The sequence below is a fragment of the Hydractinia symbiolongicarpus genome, chromosome 10 (assembly GCF_029227915.1).
Source record: "Hydractinia symbiolongicarpus strain clone_291-10 chromosome 10, HSymV2.1, whole genome shotgun sequence".
Lineage (NCBI taxonomy): Eukaryota > Metazoa > Cnidaria > Hydrozoa > Anthoathecata > Hydractiniidae > Hydractinia > Hydractinia symbiolongicarpus.
The window spans coordinates 20,737,731-20,757,039 of record NC_079884.1 but is presented as its reverse complement, the minus strand read 5'-3'; the positions used below and the strand labels follow the sequence as shown (position 1 = coordinate 20,757,039).

Sequence of the window (19,309 nt, the reverse complement as noted above, 5' to 3'; positions counted from 1 at the left end):
ACTGAAACGCACTCACATTTCTGTCGTATAGGTACTGGAAGATCGTAGAAATACGTGTTTATTTTACCCTCCCATTCTTTAATTTTTGTGTTCAGGTATCTACCGTTCTTCACTGATGAGGTCGTGAACTCACTACCATACAATTGCTGTATCCTGGCCAGGATACATTTTTATTTTTCAATCCACGCAGTATGTAGATGCATATCAAATGACATGGTAAGCGAAGATCCATCGTCATATCTGGATGCACCATTGCTATATAGGCCTCTCGGTGTTATGATCAATAGTGATGATATCTTGTTGTTATGTTTATAACCAATGACAAAGCGCTCATCCTTGCCTTTGTTGGTTTGGATTGGATCGCTAAGTACGATGTTCTCAAGCTTAACATCGTCAATATTAAGTACTTTTGGTTCGCTGTAAAAATCCCTTACGGAGTCATTGCAAAATTTGAACATCCTTTATTTATGAAAATTGGACTCCAACTAAGTAATTTTCACAATCACAGTATCCACCGTTATAGGTTATCCACATGATATAGTGCTGCCAGCAAAGCATCCTTCCTTTTATGATTAGTCTCCGTCCACACTTCTCACATCTATCATATTTATCAAGATCAATCCCGCATTCGTCGCAATACTCAGTCATTTATTTGATATAACTCTGGTAACTGGCAATTTTGGAATTTTCCATTTACTTATATTCTGTATAGTATGAGTATATACTATTATATATCATTTAATATGAGTTTGTGTTGGTGACTTGCATTTATATATCATTTCATATTATTTTGTGTTGGCAGTACAATTAGGGATTTTCCCTTGATGTGCGTGCGCTGCGCCAGAACGAACATTTCTCTATCTCTCAAAGGTTTATGAGTTCGTTCACATAAAGTAATGTAGCTAGCATGCTCAAAGAAAAAGGAGGCGGAGAGGTAGTCTAAAAGCGTATCAAAGTGTACAAGGGGAAGGGGTCTTCGAAGGGCTTACATATCTATATACGCTTTAAAAAATTATTGCGTTTTTTTTAGGTATCTTTTCTGCAAAAAGTGCGTGGTTATTTCAACTTTAACACCTTAGACCTGCCACAGTTACCAATTGTCCTTTTTTCAAGTAACGTGTTATAATTAATAGTCATTAAGTTGATTTTTCGGGGAGGGGTGATCTGTAACTCAGGAAAGGGGTAAGTCGAAAGCAAAGCATACAATGGAGTATAAGATTAACGATATTAGTATGTACGCATTTTTGAATAGACCCATTATATAGTTGTTGACTAATGATTTTTGTCTGTTTTACCCGCATGTGACTGGTTAATCCTTAAACTATAACTTCATTTTTGGATTGCTTATTTGATCAATTATATATTTTTTTAGAGTAAAAAAAAGGACAAATTTAATGAAGATCCTAACTGGAAATATGAAGGAGGTACTTATAAATGAGGAAAAGTTCTTCTGATACGTTACAACTAGTAAACCACAAGGTTTTTTGGCGCAAAGTTGCAGAAAAACTTGCCACCATTAACATGAACTGATGCATATATCTATAGATTTTGTTTTTGCAGATTATGCCTTTAAATTTTTTAACCTATAAATTTGATTTAAAAATATTAAAGCTGCAGGTCTATAGTAGTCCTGCAGTTTTAATATTTTTAAAGTAATCTTGGCCTGATTTTTTTTCTATATTTTTATGTTGTATGATATATAGTTTTACATTTTTTATGCGTGTGTCTGAACAAAGTGTTATTTTGTCCTAAAATCTTATTTTTTGATTGAGATTTTTTAATTCCTTTTTTGAATAAATATTTATAAAGTTTTATTTTAAATGCTTCACAGACTGCATTTGAAACATTTTGACAGTATCAATTGTGCATGAAAACAGTATAAATATAATCCAATTTATAGTGAGGTAGAACGTAGCAAAAAATTCAGCCGTATTACTGTATATAATACTGTGCGAAATAATTCTTTAAAAAACTTAACTGGAAATATTTTCTTATTCTTTCCGGATCTTAATAGTTATAGACTGTTTGCTGCTCTTGAAAAAATCCACTAGAAACAAAATCAAATGTGCATGTAACTTCCAGATTTAAACCTAGCATAGAAGCTCGCGGAGGTAGAATGTGCACACGTGATCAGATAAAATGCACTGATTATCCTTTCATTGTGTACTTCGCGTGTTGGTGCAGCCTCGACCCCAGGGTTTATAAAAAAAAGAACCAGCCCTGGGGTAAAGAATTTTAGTATGTTGGAACTCCTTGTAAGCAAATACAAATCTGGCTTCATAGAATTTCCAATCACAAAACAAATTTAAAAAACGAGCGTTGTAGCTCGGTGAAACTGGTGATTTACGTACTGCTACACTAGACTGGTACCCTTCCGTGCTTCACTAGTCTCGATAGTAAAAACGGCGACAAAAAAAGAAACCCATTTTAAAGTTCTACCGGCTAAAGCCGTAAAACAATTAAACTAAATTCAAATGAAAGAGCGTGCGTACAATAAACCTACAAAGAAATTTTAAGAACAAAAATAACAGCACAAACTAAGAAATTTATGAATCTTTTTGTTAGTATTATTTATCAATTAATTCAAGTGTCGCTGGGATTTTTTTGTTTGTAAACGCCTTTGTTGAAAAGTTAAAACATTTCATACCTTCTTATTATGTCTCCGTCTTAGTTATTTATTATCTCTAAAGAGAAAGATATCGAAGGACTTTTAATATGTAACTGCACCTTGTTACTTTACTTGCAGTAAAAGCTTGGATCAACAACTATCTATTAATAATTAACTTAAAAAGCAAAGAGTCAACATAGTTTCTAGAAGCATCATAGTTAAGTCCGCTTGTATTTTCTTATCGTAGTATATTATGCTTCATATCCAAAAACTTTTACTTCTCTGATCGCCAAATGTCGCGGAGCTGTGTGTTTTTTGTAAATCACCACGTATCTTGCCGGACGAAATCTGTTGTCGTTTGTACAGATCCATTGTCTCCACTCCCCTCGATTATCCCAATAGTAGGGTTACTACTGGGTGAGCTAGACATACCAACTTTTAAGAGCGCAAAAGTATTAATAAATTTTCGCCATACTCTAATATATAAAAGATGATGTGTACTTTTTAAATCGAGTTTCAACCAAACAGTTATCTTCTCTTTGGTTGATGCATAATGTAAGCTTGTAGTGTCATCGTCTATAGCGTATCTGCCAGGACAACCCGATTTACTTGTTGATAAGGATGCTGCCGCCTGCAATGCCACGTTTTTTAGAGTCACTGTAAAAATGAGCAAAAACAGAATCAAATAATCTGCATAAGCCCATGAGCCATATAACAAAAACAATTTACCGCATTCGTATCCAACGCTGTTGCATGAGTCATCACACATCGTCTTCTCCTGGCATGGATTTAGACTTCTGCAAAATGGTCCTCTCTGTTAGAAAGAAGATATAGGGGTAATGGTTTTTCTTTGAACAAGAAAACCAAGTTTGGAGTTTGCTAGCAACCAGACCTATATTTGGTAGTAGCAATAATATTAACAGCTATAGAAAATGTTGCCCACACAAAATTTCAAATTTGTAGCAGTCATTTTGGTATAAGCTGGAATCAAATATATCCTTTTAGGTATAAGGCAGTGGTCCTTTTACAGCTGCTAAAGTTGTACAGTTTGTATTATAATTTTATTAATTGTATTAAAATTTTATTCCAGTAGAAAACCTTGGGTACATATATGTACCCAAGGTTTTCTACTGGAATAAAATTTTCCGCCGATAATAGCAATTAGTAAATTTTCATATCAATCAAAGTCCGCATGACCTTGTCCGCTTAAAGAGAATTAAAGGAAATTGGGAACTGAATTCTGAAGATTAGATATTGCACTTACGTTTCTGTTTGTATTATCTGTTCGCATATAAATCGATCCAGTTTTTGATGAAGTTGCTGCAACATCAGAAGATAGAAGATCACATAGTTGAGTTGAGCTATGGTAATTACACGCTTTGCACAATGATTCTCCCACACATTCAATCATACACTTGTCTCTGTTTACTATTTTTATCGATTTAATAACATTCCCTGGGGAATACTTGTTATATTGGATGTCAGAGAAGTTACCATGATATTTACACGGAAGCCTTGTGATGTAACTATCCACTAAAATGTAGCAAGACGCTAGGATGATGGATATGAGCCTAAAAAAAGAATATTTGTGAAAGCTTATATTATAATATTTTATAAATTTCATTATCCTTGTATTGAAATTTTCATTTCTTTTGTTGAAACGGCTTCTGACAATAGAGATTGTCTGTCGCAGCCGAGTCGCTACTTTATGGTGCACGAATTATCAATGCTAAGCCTGTCTTTTAGGTTAAAACACTAATCCCGTGGCAGAATTAGTAGGGAAAATAAGGTTTGTAAGATGGATAAAAATTTAGAGCCTAAAATGTGACGACAGCCAAACTGGTTGCTTTTTATTATCACATTTTGGTCGCAGCAACAACTACGGTGCGACACATATAACTCCTTGAATGAGATTTTGCTAATATTTGAAAATTAGTAATTTGGGGTTGGGTTAGAAATTAAAAAAGCAAGGAAATTTTGTTATTTTTTTGCAACATTTTTCTTGACAACCTTGTCCCAAGGACATCTTGTATCTTTTCTGACATCACGAAGGCGATAATTCGTCTCATCGTGTTTAATATGAAAAAGAAACAACTGGCGTTGGGGACGAGGTCAGTTTTTTTATTCTTTTCTGTTACATTACATCTACTTGCATTTACATATACTTTCACATATTCACACAAAATAAGATGTTTAATACTTTTCTCGTCTCAATAAATTTGATAAAGACAGAGGGAAAAGCAAGAATTGAAAAAAAATTAGTAACGAAACAAAATATTAGTCTCTAAGCCAAAATTTAATACCGTTTTAAGGAGTTTTAGTTTTAACCACAATTTAACTAAATTCAAACAAAAAAGCGTGCATACGATAAACCTGCAAAAAATTTAAAAACAAAAACAGCAGAACAAGCCAAGAAATTTCTAAAAGCGTTGAGTATTTTTTATCAATTAATTGTAAGTGTCACTGAGATTTCTTTGTTTGTAAACGCCTTCTTTGAAAAGTTAAAACATTGCATACCTTCTTATCATGTTTCCGTTCTTCTTTTCAACACATATTTATTAATTAGATCTATTACTAATAAAACCATAATTTTTTAATCTTATAAATATTGATGTCCTATATGACAGAGTATTGTTGATTCATTCTTTTAACTTGAATTAAATTAAATATGTTTATTTCATATGTCATTCATCGGGTCAATGGCCAACGTTCAAAACGAGGATGTCTATAATATATATATCCTATATTATAAGTAAAAATGCATTGCTTTTTGTGATAATTCTCGCCGATGGAGATTGTCGAAAGGGAAAAAATCCTTTTCGGACGAGTTGTTGTGTTACCATGCTAACTAGGCGGAACTAGCCGTAGTTCAAGCCAGCAATATAGATAAAAAACAACAGAGATATACACTGAACTTAATTTTCATTTTTTGTCTTCCTAATTAAGTGGATGTTTCCTCAGGCCATGCAATTAGTCGCAAAAATATCGTAACGACTCGTGTTTTCTAGGTAACAACAAAAAGTTTGCTTACAGGACCACAGAACAACACGTACAAGCGAAAAAATGTTACAATTTTCACGAATTTTAATACGAACAATCATTTTAAATATTTTTAAAATATTTTTTTTAGTTTAAACAAAAGGTAGATGAAAGAAAGTGCTTTCTTGTTTAGCCAATCAAACGCCTTGTTACTCTCCCTCTATAGGAGTCTTTTTATATTTCATCCAAAGTAACAACTTTTCTTAAACTATCTAAATTTTTGTTTTACTAAATTTATGGTTTGTTGCATATTTTTATTTTCGAAACACATGGAAATGTCAAACAACTCAAATTTTGGAAATTTTGAATTTTTCTAGAAAAAGATGAAAAGTTCTCAAATGTTCTAATCTTTTTTACATTTATCAAAAAACCGTTGTCTTCTCAAAAAAGTTTGAAAATTTCCATCAAAAGCTCGTAAATCTCCTCAAATTTGAATCTACAAAACGAATGACAATCTTGTGCGCCTTTTTTGACTATAAATGCATCTTACATAAATGGAAGTTAAGAAAGACCACTTCTTTCTCCCTATCTTTAGTGACATTTGGCAGTTACGGACTTCGGTACGTATGAATTTAACTTTCAAAACTATAGAAAATTAAATGGGCACATGGCGCTTTAAACTTCAGTCAGGTCTTATTCACTATTCCTATCCTCTTAATTTACCATACATTTTTTTAAATAAAAAAACAACGCCAAAAACAGAGGAAGGTGAACAATAAATTTCACGACATTTCAGGACATTCTTCCTATGTTACAAAATTGTTTAAAATTGCACGACGATTCCGGACTAAAATTGGCAACCATGCTAAGTTTGTGGTAATTTCACGAATCAATAAAAAATTAATATATCACTGATTGATTCACAAACAAAATTTGAATAGCCTATTTAGCTGTTATTGTTCAATCAAAGCTTTTTAAAAGAAAAGTGTTGAGTTTTTAGCAATTAATCTAGAAACGAATTCTAGAATGTACACTTAGCTTAGTATAATTTTGGTGTTATAGCCCTGAGTTTGTGGAAAATATCATTTATTTCTTTATAATTTATAATTTATAATATCTTTAAAAATAGCCGTATTTCGTCTGTCTGTTTGTGCGCGTGAATAAAGTCGTGTTACGGAAACACGAAATGCGATTAATAAAGGACGGGCGAACCCGTGATCCATGGGCTACCGACTAGTCTATATAATAATACGCTAAGTGAAAAAAGCATGTCTCAAATGTTAAATTTTATGACATTACGGCGCGACGTCAATAAGCCTACTTTAACGTCAATATCCTATATTAAATTAATGAAGCCATTACAATGCACTTAAAACTTTGAGGCCAAATAACTTGGAAACGAGGTGGTGACGTCAATGTTTTTTTACCGCGTGGGTAACTAAGGACCACCTAGGACCAATTTGGGTAAATTTCCCAAATCTGGGTCCCTAAATTCAATGCCAAATATCCATCCCATCATTTTCTCCCTTTTTTATATTTTGTTTACGTCAAGAGTCATTCAACAGTTTTTGATTCAAGCTTTTACTGCAGGTAAAGTTAAAAGCTACAGTTGTGAATTTAAGCCGAATTTTTTTTTTTAGAAATAAATTAGAATAAAAACCTTTGAACATATCAGATGTTTTTTTAAAACTCACCGCTTTTTCAAAATCGATTCGTAAGAACACATTATTTAGTCAAATGTCCCATTTTAAAAAATATAAAACACAGCCATTTTTAGCAATTTTTAGACACTTGTAAGATGGGCTTAGATTTGTTAGAAAAGGAACATATATTACTTTTTGTTTTGTTGCGCAAAAGCAATGTTGAAATGATCTTGTAAATTATCGTCTTCATCTAATTTTTCAAAAGAAGCACTGACAGCAAATGAACGCTCTTTAACCTCGACTTCCTGAATTAATAAAATTTGTGTTTCTGTACTGTTTTTTCAAAAGAGTTTCGGCTGTTTTATAGTTTCTTGACGTAAGTGATAATCCTGAAATGACGTTTTTAGCTTTATTTAGAGAAAGGGATGCAAAGAGCTGAACTTTTTTATGTCACCATAATCTTCGTTTAAATGTATCGATGACCCAATATGATCCCAAAATAAATGCCATTTTGTAATTTCGTTGTCGAACTTATCAATTTCCAATCCAGCAAGTTTTATTAGTATTGTTGAATCTCTCTCAAGGAGTTAATTAGACAGGTTATATAATTTTTCTACTTGTTTTGAATCATCGAGACAAGTGTCAATTTCATTACGAGTAAGGGTACTTTCTAATCCCCTCTCTATTTTCTCTTCATTTATTCTTTAATAATTTTTCACTATTAAAGGAGAAGCGAACTGCGCACGGCAGACGTCTGCGGAGTAAAAGTTTATAATGACTGTGTTGATTTTAAAGACCAGAGTGACTGGCATAGTCAGCTCTAATAAACCAATTTACATGTTTCAGCCATCATAACAAAAAAAGTCCTAAAAAAGACTAAGAATGTGTTATACAGTAGAGTCTCCATAACTCGAACCTCTATTACTCCGTGAAAATTTCCTAAAAAACTCTTATAAAAAAACCTCTACTATTTGAACCTCCATAACTCGAATGTTCCGTTAAGTCGAAAAAAATTGATAAGTTTTCCTGAACATTTAACTCTTTATCATTTTCATATTTTAATGTTTACGTGTGTTGTGGGCCTTATATTGTTCGAATGCATGATTCGAATGTTTTGTTTGTATTTCGAACGACAACGCTTTCTCAACCAATTTTCAAAAACAGAATTTCATAGCAATCTGACAATGGCGTCTGTGGCAGTGTCAAAAAGAAGTAGAGCCGATAACAAGTCCTGTACAATAAAATACAGTGCCAAAGAGCTTGTCGACGTCGAAAAAAAAAATAAGGAAAAAATCTTTAAACAGCGAAAATATTCCTATAAGTGGAGTGATTCTGAAGGAGAAAGCTCTTGAGTTCGCAGAAGAACTGGGTGTTGAGTCGTTTCAGGCTTCACAAGGGTGGCTAGCTAAATGGAAAACCAGGTTGGTTAAACATACTTTTATATTTAAATTTATATAAATCTTATGAATATTACAACAGCTTTGGTAGTTGTCTTTGCAAAATATCAATAGACTTTTTTTCTGAGATGAAGGATCACTTGCATGGAACTTTCATCCCCAAACCATCACCAGCATTTAATGACTTTCCATTAATTGTTATTTTGCAAACATTGAAGCTGTCATTCTTGAGAAAATAAAGAATGACTTTTTCAAAACGGCCAGATTTCCCGAAGGGTAGATGACCTATGACTTCTCCATCATTTTTCTTGACTGCAACAGCCGAACAAGTGCGTTCAACAATCACCGTCCTTGAGGACCTAAGCGTTTTCTCGAAATTTGGGGAAGAAATGTTGGCTTCCCTAAAGGACTTAAATAAAAACATCAAACGAGATTATCATGATACTTGTAAACAATCAATTATACCTTAATCGGACAAATTTTCGCGCGGATTTAATTTCGCGAGGTCAAATAAATCGTATTTCGCGGGGATTTATTTCGCGAATTTAGTCTTTTCAAAAATTTCGCGAGGATTTAATTTCGCGAATTCAGGCTTTCTAAAAATTACGCGAGGATTTAGTTTCGCGAATTCTGTCTTAACTTAAAACAAATTATATGAATATCGTAAAAATTGTAAAGGAAAGAAAATGATTTATTGTCATCAGTATCAAGAATCATGCTTTTTCTTCCGAGTTACATGTCAAAATCTATTTACAAATCATCTTCGTCATCAAAAACATCAAAAAAATTCCTATCTTCATCCTCTTCATTTTCGTCGACCCATTCTTCTTCGTCGCTTTCGTCTTCGATCCCGTAATCACTGACGTATTTTGAAGCTGTGGACAAACCAGAAGAATTGACAGCTTGAACATTAGGTTCTTCGTCTAACATTGGGTCGATGTCGTTAAACGGATCAAGGCTTGGTAAACCGGACATACCCTTGGCTACAGCATCCTTTATACCTGCTACTTGCCAACCCTTCAAGCACACCTGTTTCCCATCATCCGATGTCATTTCATTGTACATCTGAATAAGCCATTTCGCGTGTAACGGTTTGACAATCGAAAGCTTTAGTGCTACTTCAATCGTTTCGAGCTCTTGACCTTTATCCATAGCTTGGGTGATTTGATCTGCGTACCAGGTGGTAAACTTCTTTTTCATCATGCGTTTTACATAGCCATTTGGGCCTCCTTGGACGTCAAGAGGTTGGAAGAGGTATGTGAAATTGGCAGGAACGCTCTCCAGCAATACATGGTTGTCAGACAATACCTTCAAGACAGGACCGGTCATTTGCCCTTTAAAGACATCCATAATCATTAAAGCCGACTGATCTTTCTCCAATCCCAGCCTCTCTCGCTCTTTCTTGACGTACGGAACAATTATTTCATTCAACAGCTTAATTGATTCCTCTTCATTACTATAATGTTTGGGGTTCGCACTAAGTGAAAACGACGATAGAAAGCTTACTCTAGGGAGGCTTTGTAGTGTTTTCCCTCCATATATCAACTGTATTGGCAAAAATTTACCATCCAATGTTATTGTGAAGGTCGCGGTAATCATTCTTTTATCGCTCAAACCTTTAATTGGAACAGTTTTTGATCCTTTTTGTGCTAATGTTTTGTTGGATACGGGTACGTATTTTGAAGGCGTTTGATCCAGATTGAGAACAAGTGATGGTGGGATATTGTTTTCCTCGATCTTTCGGACAATTCCATGTAAATATGAAGTTTCAAGTTCTTTTCGAAGTGCTTCAGGAATGGGACTTTCCCTGTTGTACCGAATCTTTTGACAAAGCCCATCCTTCGAAACAAGCTTTGTGCCCAGTGTGAATGGCTGAGATCAATATGATCGAGATTCATCTCGGGAGGACGTTTTATTAATGCTTTTGCGACTGACTCGGCGATTCCCCAAGTGATAACTCCTCCTCTTCCGCGTACAGCCTAAAAAGTAAAAAATTATGAAATAGCCACGCAGGCGTGAAGCATCTCAGCCGGCCTACGATTTACTCCTACATGATTGTCACTTTTTGAGACAAAAAGGCAAAATTCTAGGCAAAGTATTTACTCCTACATGATTGCCTAGAATTTTGCCTTTTTGTCTCAAAAAGTATATGCTTCTACCTCTATCGATAATCTTAGGTCTCAGCCTTCGGCTGAGAATTAAAAAAATGCTATTCAATTTCATTTTTAAGTTGGGGAATTTCACTTGTTGACGTCATAGTTTAGTACATACGAGGATGTTGCTTGTTGAGAAATCTTTTCACACCTCGCGGGCATACTTACCATAAGTTAGACCTTGTCCTAATGCTAAGTAAGACATTTATTTGGGGTGTACATTAATAACTGGGTCTCTTATTGAAATATATAAAAAATGCATTTACCCGTAGATAATTCTGTACCATCAAATCGATTGGCCCTAAGAGCAAAGGTCTTCCACGACGAGCGGTTTTCAATGTATTACTTGGTTGGCGTTTTTGTCGTAATGCATTCCGAATCTCCTTTTCGTATTTTTTTCGCATTGTTCGATCAGTGCTATCGCTCAGTTCGGGAAACTCATCTTTATATCTTCTTAAAGTGCTAGCTGTACTGTATTCCGAAGCATACTTTCCAATAGCGTGTCTTTGGTTATCAGAGTACTTAGTGTATGATCCTCTCAGTTTCTTTTTCGCTCCTAGTTCACGTGATGTTGCTGCGGCAGACGCTTCATAGTCCAGCAACCAAGTCCTGTTTCCGAAAGGTTGTAGCGTGCTAATCGGTGACGATGATGCAAGAGAACTACAGTCGTCAACTGTCAAATCTACATCACATAAAGTTTGTTTTGGCCTTGATGAATTTTGTCTACTTTTTTCAATTCTACCAAGGCTATTAATAATAGACATCTTTTACTTCTGATCGTACACTTCCCTCGTTCACCAAAACAAATGAGAAAAAGATGTCATGAAATGGAAAACAGGTTTTTCCCCACGTACTTAAATTCGAACGTTAAATTCGAATTCCAATGGAATTCCTTCTTTGTTTAAACAACACTTCAGAAATATGGCGGACACGAACAAGGTCTTGGCATTTTCATCGGCAGTACGTGGCTTTCACGTTTACCGTGATGTTTGGAATCCCTATGAAAATGAAGAGCTTGAATGTCGTTTTGAGAAAAACAATGTATTTGATATGTTCGCGATCAAAACATGTCGCATCAAAAATAATGAAACAGTTGGTCATTTACCAAGGGAAATTTCTCGCCCTACCAAATATCTTTTGGATAGAGGGGCTACGGTTGTGGCAAAGCTGACAGCCACCCACTACAGAAGATCGCCTCTATTTCAAGGAGGTCTTGAAATTGCCTGCGAAATAACAGTTTCGATGCCTGGAAGTATCAAGGGGCACATGCTTCTTCGACGCTATCAAGATGTGGTGGATGAATTATATTGTCAACCAAAGAATGAGGTCATCATGGGTTCGTTTCTTGAGAACAATGTTGGCCGTACCGAACCAGCCAGAGCAAAAAAGCGCAAATGCGTTAAAAAAACAGTACAACCAACAGCAGGGAGCAGAGACATCAGAAAGTTTTTTCAAAAGAGATAAAATAATATTATTTACCGTATTTTTTTACGAATTTTGTTGTAAGTTTTACATAGAAAAAAATAATCGAGAACAAAACATTTCACGAGTATTAATTTTCGCGATAGTACAAATTAGAAAAAAATTCGCGAGGATTTAATTTCGCGAATTCAGGCTTTCTAAAAATTTCGCACGGATTTAATTTCGCGATTTGACTGTTTGCAAATATTTCGCGAGGATTTAATTTCGCGAATTTAGGTAAAATTCGCGAAAACCGCGAAAATTTCTCCGCGCGAAAATTTGTCCGATTAAGGTAACTGATATTTTTCAAAAAATTTGAGCAACAAGCAACTAAAACGCTCTGTTTTTGTATTTCACCAACCCAGAACCCCCAATAAGTAAGAAAGACTACGTACTTAATATACTGTTTTTGTTCATCTGGTACGCAAATAAGGGAAAAATTTTGAAAAAAAGGCCACGAACCCGGAGGGAATCGAGGACATCCAGAACATATTTAAAGACAATGAGGCGCAATTTTTAAAAGATGGAAATCGCACCAAGACCTGTCAGTTCAACAAGAACCATAACCAACCGTTGACGGATGCTATCATGCGAAAAATCACCATGGTGGCTTGTCTATGGTCAAAACCAGTACAAGAAGGGGTTGGACACAATCGATCTCGGCATGCTGGATGGTCATTGCTTCTACATTAAGAAGATGGATGTTTTGACTCAGCGTTGGGAATGCGAGGCTTGCACCCAAATCATCACCAGATGTGAAAACCTCGCACGGCACAAGCAGAACGAGTGTAACGACAATCATTTGCAAAGGAAAAAAAGGTCGAGCGCATGCCAAGCAAATCGGAAAAGGTCTTCTATCCTAATAAGGGCTTTAGTTACGCGGCGTGTCAATGGATTGAAGCCATGTCTGAACAAACTGGCAGACATATCCATCATACTCTCTGCGGGTATGGAGGGGAACGCGTTATACGTGAGGGTAATAAGGAGGTCTACAAGATCGACGGGTATGAGCCCCAGACAGAGACAGTCTATGAGTACCACGGCTGCAAGTGACACGGATCCCCCTGTCAACCATGTTGGACCAACGTGGACATGAATAATTTCAAGCTCATCAAATTCAAGGAAGACTACATCCGAAAGCGTGGGTACAACCTCGTCACCACCTGGGAGTGCGAGAACCCTCCAAAAGTTAAGAGGCTCTTCAGGAATGAATTTCGACCCTGCCCCCACTTTATCGTGTTTGACTATGAGGCGCTCCTAGCACCTTTACACCAGCGGCAAGCAGGCAATCTCAAATACATCTCGGAGCATATCCCTGTAAGTGTAGCCATTCACGATAGTCTCAATCAGGATCCAACGTTTATCATGCACGAGTATCCCAAGGTGTTGGTGCGGAAAGTCGTTGAGCAACTCGAACAGGTATTTTGTCGAGCAAATAGCTAAAAACAATAACGAGAGGATCACTGTGGCTAAAAAAGATAACGGCTACATGTTTCTCACCACTTTAAAGTTCAAATTTCTCGACATCAAAAAATTTCTCGCACCCGGCATGAGTTATGATGGCTGGTACAAGTCTCTGGAATGTAGACTCGAAAAGCTCGTGTTTCATTACGAATGGCTTGACAGCTACGACAAGTTGAACCATGTTGGCCCTATCGAGCATGAGGACTTTTATAGCAGTCTCAGCGGGAAAAACACACTCTCCCCCGAAGAGTACCAAGCCTTCAGGGAGGAGTTCTACAAACGCGGCTGTGTCACTATGCTGGACTGGCTGGCTGAGTACAACTTGGCAGACGTGCTGCCCTTCGTTGATGCTGTAGACAAGATTCGCAACACATACTACGGGGATGAGATTTTTTGAATTTTGAAGGATGCCGTGAGCATTCCGGGTGTGTCGATGCGATACGTCTTGAACAAGTCTCTGCGCTTGTACCCCGAGTTAGAGCTCCATGCGCCGGGAGAGCCCTGCAGGCACAAATGCCAAGACAACTAATTCAAAGCCAGGTGCAAGGTTTGCATCGATGTTCGTGAAATAGTTGATACATCTAACAATGAGGTCCTGTGCAAACGCAGAGCACCAGTGCGGTATACGGACTGGTGTGGTGCTTACGGAGACTGTTACGCACGCGGTCTAATGATTTTGACACCAGCAGCTGATAGATTCCCCACCGCAGCGGGGTCCATGGATGAATGCGATAAGATACGCTGGTAGAGAAGGTTTGAAGGCTAGCTAGAGAGAGAAGATGTTTTATAAGTCTCACGACTTACAAATAAATGAGTGAACAACAACCACAAGAAGAGAGAGTCATAACAAAGCCAGTAAAGCATCCGGGAAGAGCAGCACAGGGTCAAGTTGGCGGCACTCATGAAAAAGATGAAGGAGAAACTGAAGCAACAAGTGGACACGATAGAATCTACAGTCAAAACCTCTTCAGGAGCGAGTTCTGGATAAGTTCCGTACAGTCAGGCACCGTATACCTTGGCGGAGGTCTTGTTGCCGTACTTGCCTGTGTAGGAGTTGGGTTCTATATTTTACGTAAAAAGCCTTCGCCACAGCCACATGGAGATCACCCGACGCCTCAGCCCACGCGAAAGCAAGAGCCCACAACCCAGCCTGAAACGTTATTTATCGTCGACGATATGATCGCTAATGAAAGCCTTGAAAAGCGTCGACAACCCTTGCTCGAGCTCGCTATTTCAGGTAGGCATAAGAAGCACAGCCTCTGGTTGTTAACTCAATCGTACACGTTATCGAAGAACCTTAGACCATAAAAAACAAATTTTTGTATGGTACCCGCACGAACGCAGCGACATGAATTTGATTAACGAAGAGAAAAACTTGATCAACGACTGGGGGTCGATTAAGACCGAGTTAAAAACGTCTAAGCATGCGTTCTTAAATGTGAGATTGGAACACCCCAGGACCTGGAAATTTTGAAGTAAAGGATGTTAAGAAGGCGAATCCGACCCCTAACATCAAGACACGGTTTTACTGACGGAAGCCGGCCTTTATTGCCTCCTTTTAAGGTGTGGCAGACCCGAGGCATAGTCCGGCTGGCGATGATGCTCGTTGAGCTCCAAAGCCCATAAGAAAATGTCTTTTTCTCAAATTACCCTGTTTAATGCCGTGCCTGCTAGAGCCATTGAGACCTTGTTAGACAACCAGGGCCAGCCCCTGTTCACGTCTGCTGACCTGGTGAGGTTTCTGGGAATTTATGATATAAAGGCAACATACAGAGACGTGAAAACCGCGCCTCACCGTGATATCACAGGGGATGCGTCCGACGCACCCACCAAGGAAGTCCATGGAGACGGCGCTTTTGTGACATTGGACGGCGACCTGGAGATTGTGCACCGCTCTAGAAAACCTAAGGCCGTAGAGCTTATGAGATGGCTGGCAGGAAAAGGCGTCGAAAAATTACAAGATGAGGTCAGGGAGCAGCGCAAGATAGCCGAAGAGCATCGAGAACAGAGATATTACCGTTGCCATGCTGGAGGACAATCTTGAAGAGAGAGAGGAAGAAATCGTTGAGCTACAGCAAAGGCATGTCCCCGAGGGACATCCATACGACAATATGCTCTGCGTTGTTAACAAGAATGACCCTCATGAGTGTGGAAAGAAAGGTAAGCATCCCTACTACATGATCAGATGTCAGCGCGTACGGCGGGGCATGGGCATGCTGATGACAAAATACCCCGAGAGCACTATAATCGGGAGATGTGACGATCCGAACGCGATACACACCTGGTGTTGGTTTAAGGAGGACGCCTTGGGGGTTGCGAACTCCTACAAAAATCACTTTACCTTGCCCGACGATGATACGCGTGAGCTGTTCGAGAGGATGTTTAATACTGAAATTTTGAGAGCCACAGATCCCTATATACCGCGAGCACATTGTAATCGCTGATGTTTTGAACTTTGTGACCGTTCAAGCTTATGCGAAAGTCCTGCACCAGGGCCTTGCCGATGTTGCTGACGATGGTGCGTTTCGTATTGGTGCCAGTAAGTTCCAGGTCAAAGAGGAGTTTGAGAGAGCCTGGGAAAATGACTTCGTTCTGTCCCATATTTGGAACATCCACATTCAAGAATTCGTTCTGGTTAATCGTACTGGGGTTATGGGAGATCTTAACACGCTGCTTCTTCCCTTTCATAGCCAGCATAGTTTTTAGTTCCTTATGCGGATCTAACTTGGTTCCATACATTTATTAGTAGGCAATTGTGGGTTGAATAAATGTCTGATAATCCAATATATGAAGGAGATGACTTTACATCAGAGGAAGATATTCAAGATAAGCCTGAGGAGTTCAGCAGCGAGAGCGACATCCTTCAACCCGAGGATATTCACGGACCTAGCACTACTCCTGCAACATCTTCGGGAGGTACCACGACGGGACAGCCCACTAGTCCAGTCGTTAAGTGTTTTGACCTGGAAAAAAATGATATAGAGCTGAAACTTGGCACACTTACTCCTTTTAATATGTAGATTACCAGAAAAAAAAGCCCCATCGATAGCATTTGTAGAAAATGAGATATGCGCCATTTTTAAAAATGGTGGATTTCCAAATTTTTCAGGAAACGAAAGCTGGTAAATTCGAAAACTAATTAAACTATTGAAAAGAACTTTCGATTTGGAACAAAAAATATTATTACATCGACTTACAAAAATCATTAATTGTGGGGGGGGGGGGGGGGGGGTGGGGTTAGGTAATTTTCTGAAGAAAAAAAAAATTAGAAAGAACCCGACAATGCATACAGTTATTTTCTAATTTATCAATGCTAGATATTTAGATCTATTTTTAGTTTTTTTTCAGTTATTTTACTTATAAAAGGTCAGAAAAGAAGTTTGCTTTATTTATATCCCAGACCATTCGAATCACAAGTTTAGAATTTATCGAATTTCAGTTTCGAATGTTTCGTTTATTTAGTGATTAAGATAGTTGGTAAAAGACTGTGCACGTAGAAAACGGAAGAATTGATAGATAAGAATAGAATATAAAAGAATAGTTTTGTAAATAGAAAACTGAAAAGTATAGATGGAACAATGGCTTCAAACATGGAATCTTCATACACGTCAGTCTGGTAGATATAATTATTCTATTATTGCATGATATGAAAGAATTGATTGAAAGTGAAATCAATCCTGGCGACAAGTATCCGTCTTTTTTTTATAAGATTTCTTAAATTATCTCAGAAGCGAGGATGAGGTGTTCTTAATATTTTCTTCACTTCGACCTGCGTAAACATTGAATTCTCATTAGAAAAGATTCAAAAAAAAGAAACTTTGGACATACGAGCCTCGTGATTTTCTAAACATTTTGGTTTTTTTTAAAAGAAGCCGAAACAAACAACAAAAAAAGCCGTTGTAACAGTTGCCGATGATACCGATGTCGCAATGATGCTTCTATACCATTGGCAAGAACATCATGGAGATGTTTACTTCTTTCAAGAGAGGTTGGATAAAGCCTGGAACATGAAAGTTGTCTGTCAGAAATGGAACCCTATCCGACAGCATATTCTTTTTGTACATTCGTTTTCCGGCTGTGATACAACATCGGCACCTTTTGGAAAGGGAAAAAATAACTTGCTGTCATTGGTCACAAAGAACAAAACATTGCAGATTGTCTCAGACACAATGGGTGATGTTTGGGCAGACAACAGAGATGTCGAAGAAGCTGCCATCAAAGCGTTTCAAATCATTTATGGTGGTAACGACTTGACTGATTTATGCAAACTTAGGTGAGTTTCTTATATAATATAACATTTATTCACAATACAAAAAGGTTCTCTTCATTTAGTATAATCTCAAAGTGCATTTTTGCAGATACCGGAAATATCTCGATATGTGTTGGAAAGGAAAAATTGATCCTGAAAAGATGCCACCTACGGAAAGTGCTGCTATTCTACACGGTTTTCGAGTTCATCTACAGATAATGAATTGGAAGATATTAGAGGAAGAAGAGGTATAAATTTTAAACCACACAAATGTACAAGCAATGTCAGTTAAAGTAGCAATTTCTCAATTTTTATAACAATCTATTGTCTTATAGCTTAAGCAAATTGATCCAAGCAAATGGGGCTGGAAAATTGAAAATTCTCAAATGATGCCAATAAAGACAGATAAACAAGTCGCCCCTGATAGCCTCCTAAAAATCATTAAATGCAACTGCAAGGCTACTTCGAAGTCACCCTGTTCAACAAATTTGTGTTCATGCAGAAAACATGGTCTGAGCTGTATGCAGTCTTGTGGAGAATGTCACGGTGAAACATGTGAAAATAAAGAGGTCCGCTCTCTATAATTCTTCATTTTTAAAGGCAAATCTCTTATAAGGAGTCAGTTCAGCAAAAAAGCCAGCCTTTATCTTATTAATCACTTTTTTTTAGGTATTCGATGGTGATAGTAACGTCGAAGATGATTTGGAAGATGAAGAAGAGAATAGAAACATTTTTGATATATTTGATGCATTTTGATTTTACATAATTTGTATACAAATATTTACTTTTTTCAGATGAAAACTATTAAAGAAAGTCCATGACTTTAAAAATATTGATTTTTGAGAGTTGGGTTGATAATACTTTTTGTTCTAAATTGACTGGTTCTCGAATTGACCAACTTTCGTTTTCTCGAAAATTTGGAAATCCACCATTTTTAAAAATGGCGCATATCTCATTTTCTACAAATGCTATCGATGGGGCTTTTTTTTCTGGTAATCTACATATTAAAAGGAGTAAGTGTGCCAAGTTTCAGCTCTATATCATTTTTTTCCAGGTCAGTGTGTTTTTTTTACTTTAACGACTGGACTACACGGCAAGACAGGAGCTAGTAAGATCTAAAGTTGATAGCCTTTACGAGGCTCTTAGTGGGGAGCTGGGCCACTATAACGAGTTTGAAGTCGATGGAAACCGACTTCTTTACGATGGTATAGAGCTCACAAATAATAATGGTGAAATTAAGAAAGATTCCGCGATAGTGGTGCTTCTAGATGCGGAGCGATTGCGAGCCATGAGGTTCGACGACTATACTACACCACACAATGACCATAAAGCAGCGGCTCAAAAACTCATGGGTG

The 19,309-nt window shown here is 37.2% G+C and overlaps 2 protein-coding genes across 3 annotated transcripts; one reads left to right on the top strand and one right to left on the bottom strand.

Moving 5' to 3' along the window:
• Positions 1 to 2,425: 2,425 nt before the first annotated feature.
• On the bottom strand, positions 2,426 to 5,266 carry LOC130613291 (uncharacterized). Of its 2 annotated transcripts, XM_057434643.1 has the most exons (4): positions 5,126 to 5,266; positions 3,873 to 4,179; positions 3,338 to 3,422; positions 2,426 to 3,265 (listed from the first exon to the last, which is right to left on the bottom strand). In XM_057434643.1, exons 1-4 carry the CDS (start codon positions 5,134 to 5,136, stop codon positions 2,931 to 2,933), a joined length of 738 nt encoding a protein of 245 aa, XP_057290626.1. In that variant the 5' UTR covers positions 5,137 to 5,266; the 3' UTR covers positions 2,426 to 2,930. The 2 variants fall into 2 exon arrangements, with proteins under 2 accessions (XP_057290626.1, XP_057290625.1); XM_057434642.1 differs by having other exon boundaries at positions 2,426 to 3,422; positions 5,126 to 5,265.
• Positions 5,267 to 16,945: 11,679 nt separating this feature from the next.
• On the top strand, positions 16,946 to 18,726 carry LOC130612235 (uncharacterized). Its single transcript, XM_057433540.1, has 4 exons — positions 16,946 to 17,978; positions 18,064 to 18,202; positions 18,290 to 18,523; positions 18,624 to 18,726. The coding sequence occupies exons 1-4, from the start codon at positions 17,635 to 17,637 to the stop codon at positions 18,708 to 18,710; spliced, it is 804 nt and encodes a 267-aa protein (XP_057289523.1). The 5' UTR covers positions 16,946 to 17,634; the 3' UTR covers positions 18,711 to 18,726.
• The last annotated feature ends 583 nt before the right edge of the window (positions 18,727 to 19,309 follow it).

What these genes read in the sequence shown, in the direction of transcription:
- LOC130613291 (XM_057434642.1), bottom strand. An exon ending in CAGATAATACAAACAGAAAC is followed by an intron (nt 3,423 to 3,872) that starts GTAAGTGCAATA and finishes TCTTTCTAACAG; the next exon opens with AGAGGACCATTTTGCAGAAG.
- LOC130612235 (XM_057433540.1), top strand. Translation starts at nt 17,635, where the DNA reads ATGATGCTTCTATACCATTGGCAAGAACATCATGGAGATGTTTACTTC. An exon ending in ACTGATTTATGCAAACTTAG is followed by an intron (nt 17,979 to 18,063) that starts GTGAGTTTCTTA and finishes GCATTTTTGCAG; the next exon opens with ATACCGGAAATATCTCGATA. An exon ending in AAACATGTGAAAATAAAGAG is followed by an intron (nt 18,524 to 18,623) that starts GTCCGCTCTCTA and finishes ACTTTTTTTTAG; the next exon opens with GTATTCGATGGTGATAGTAA.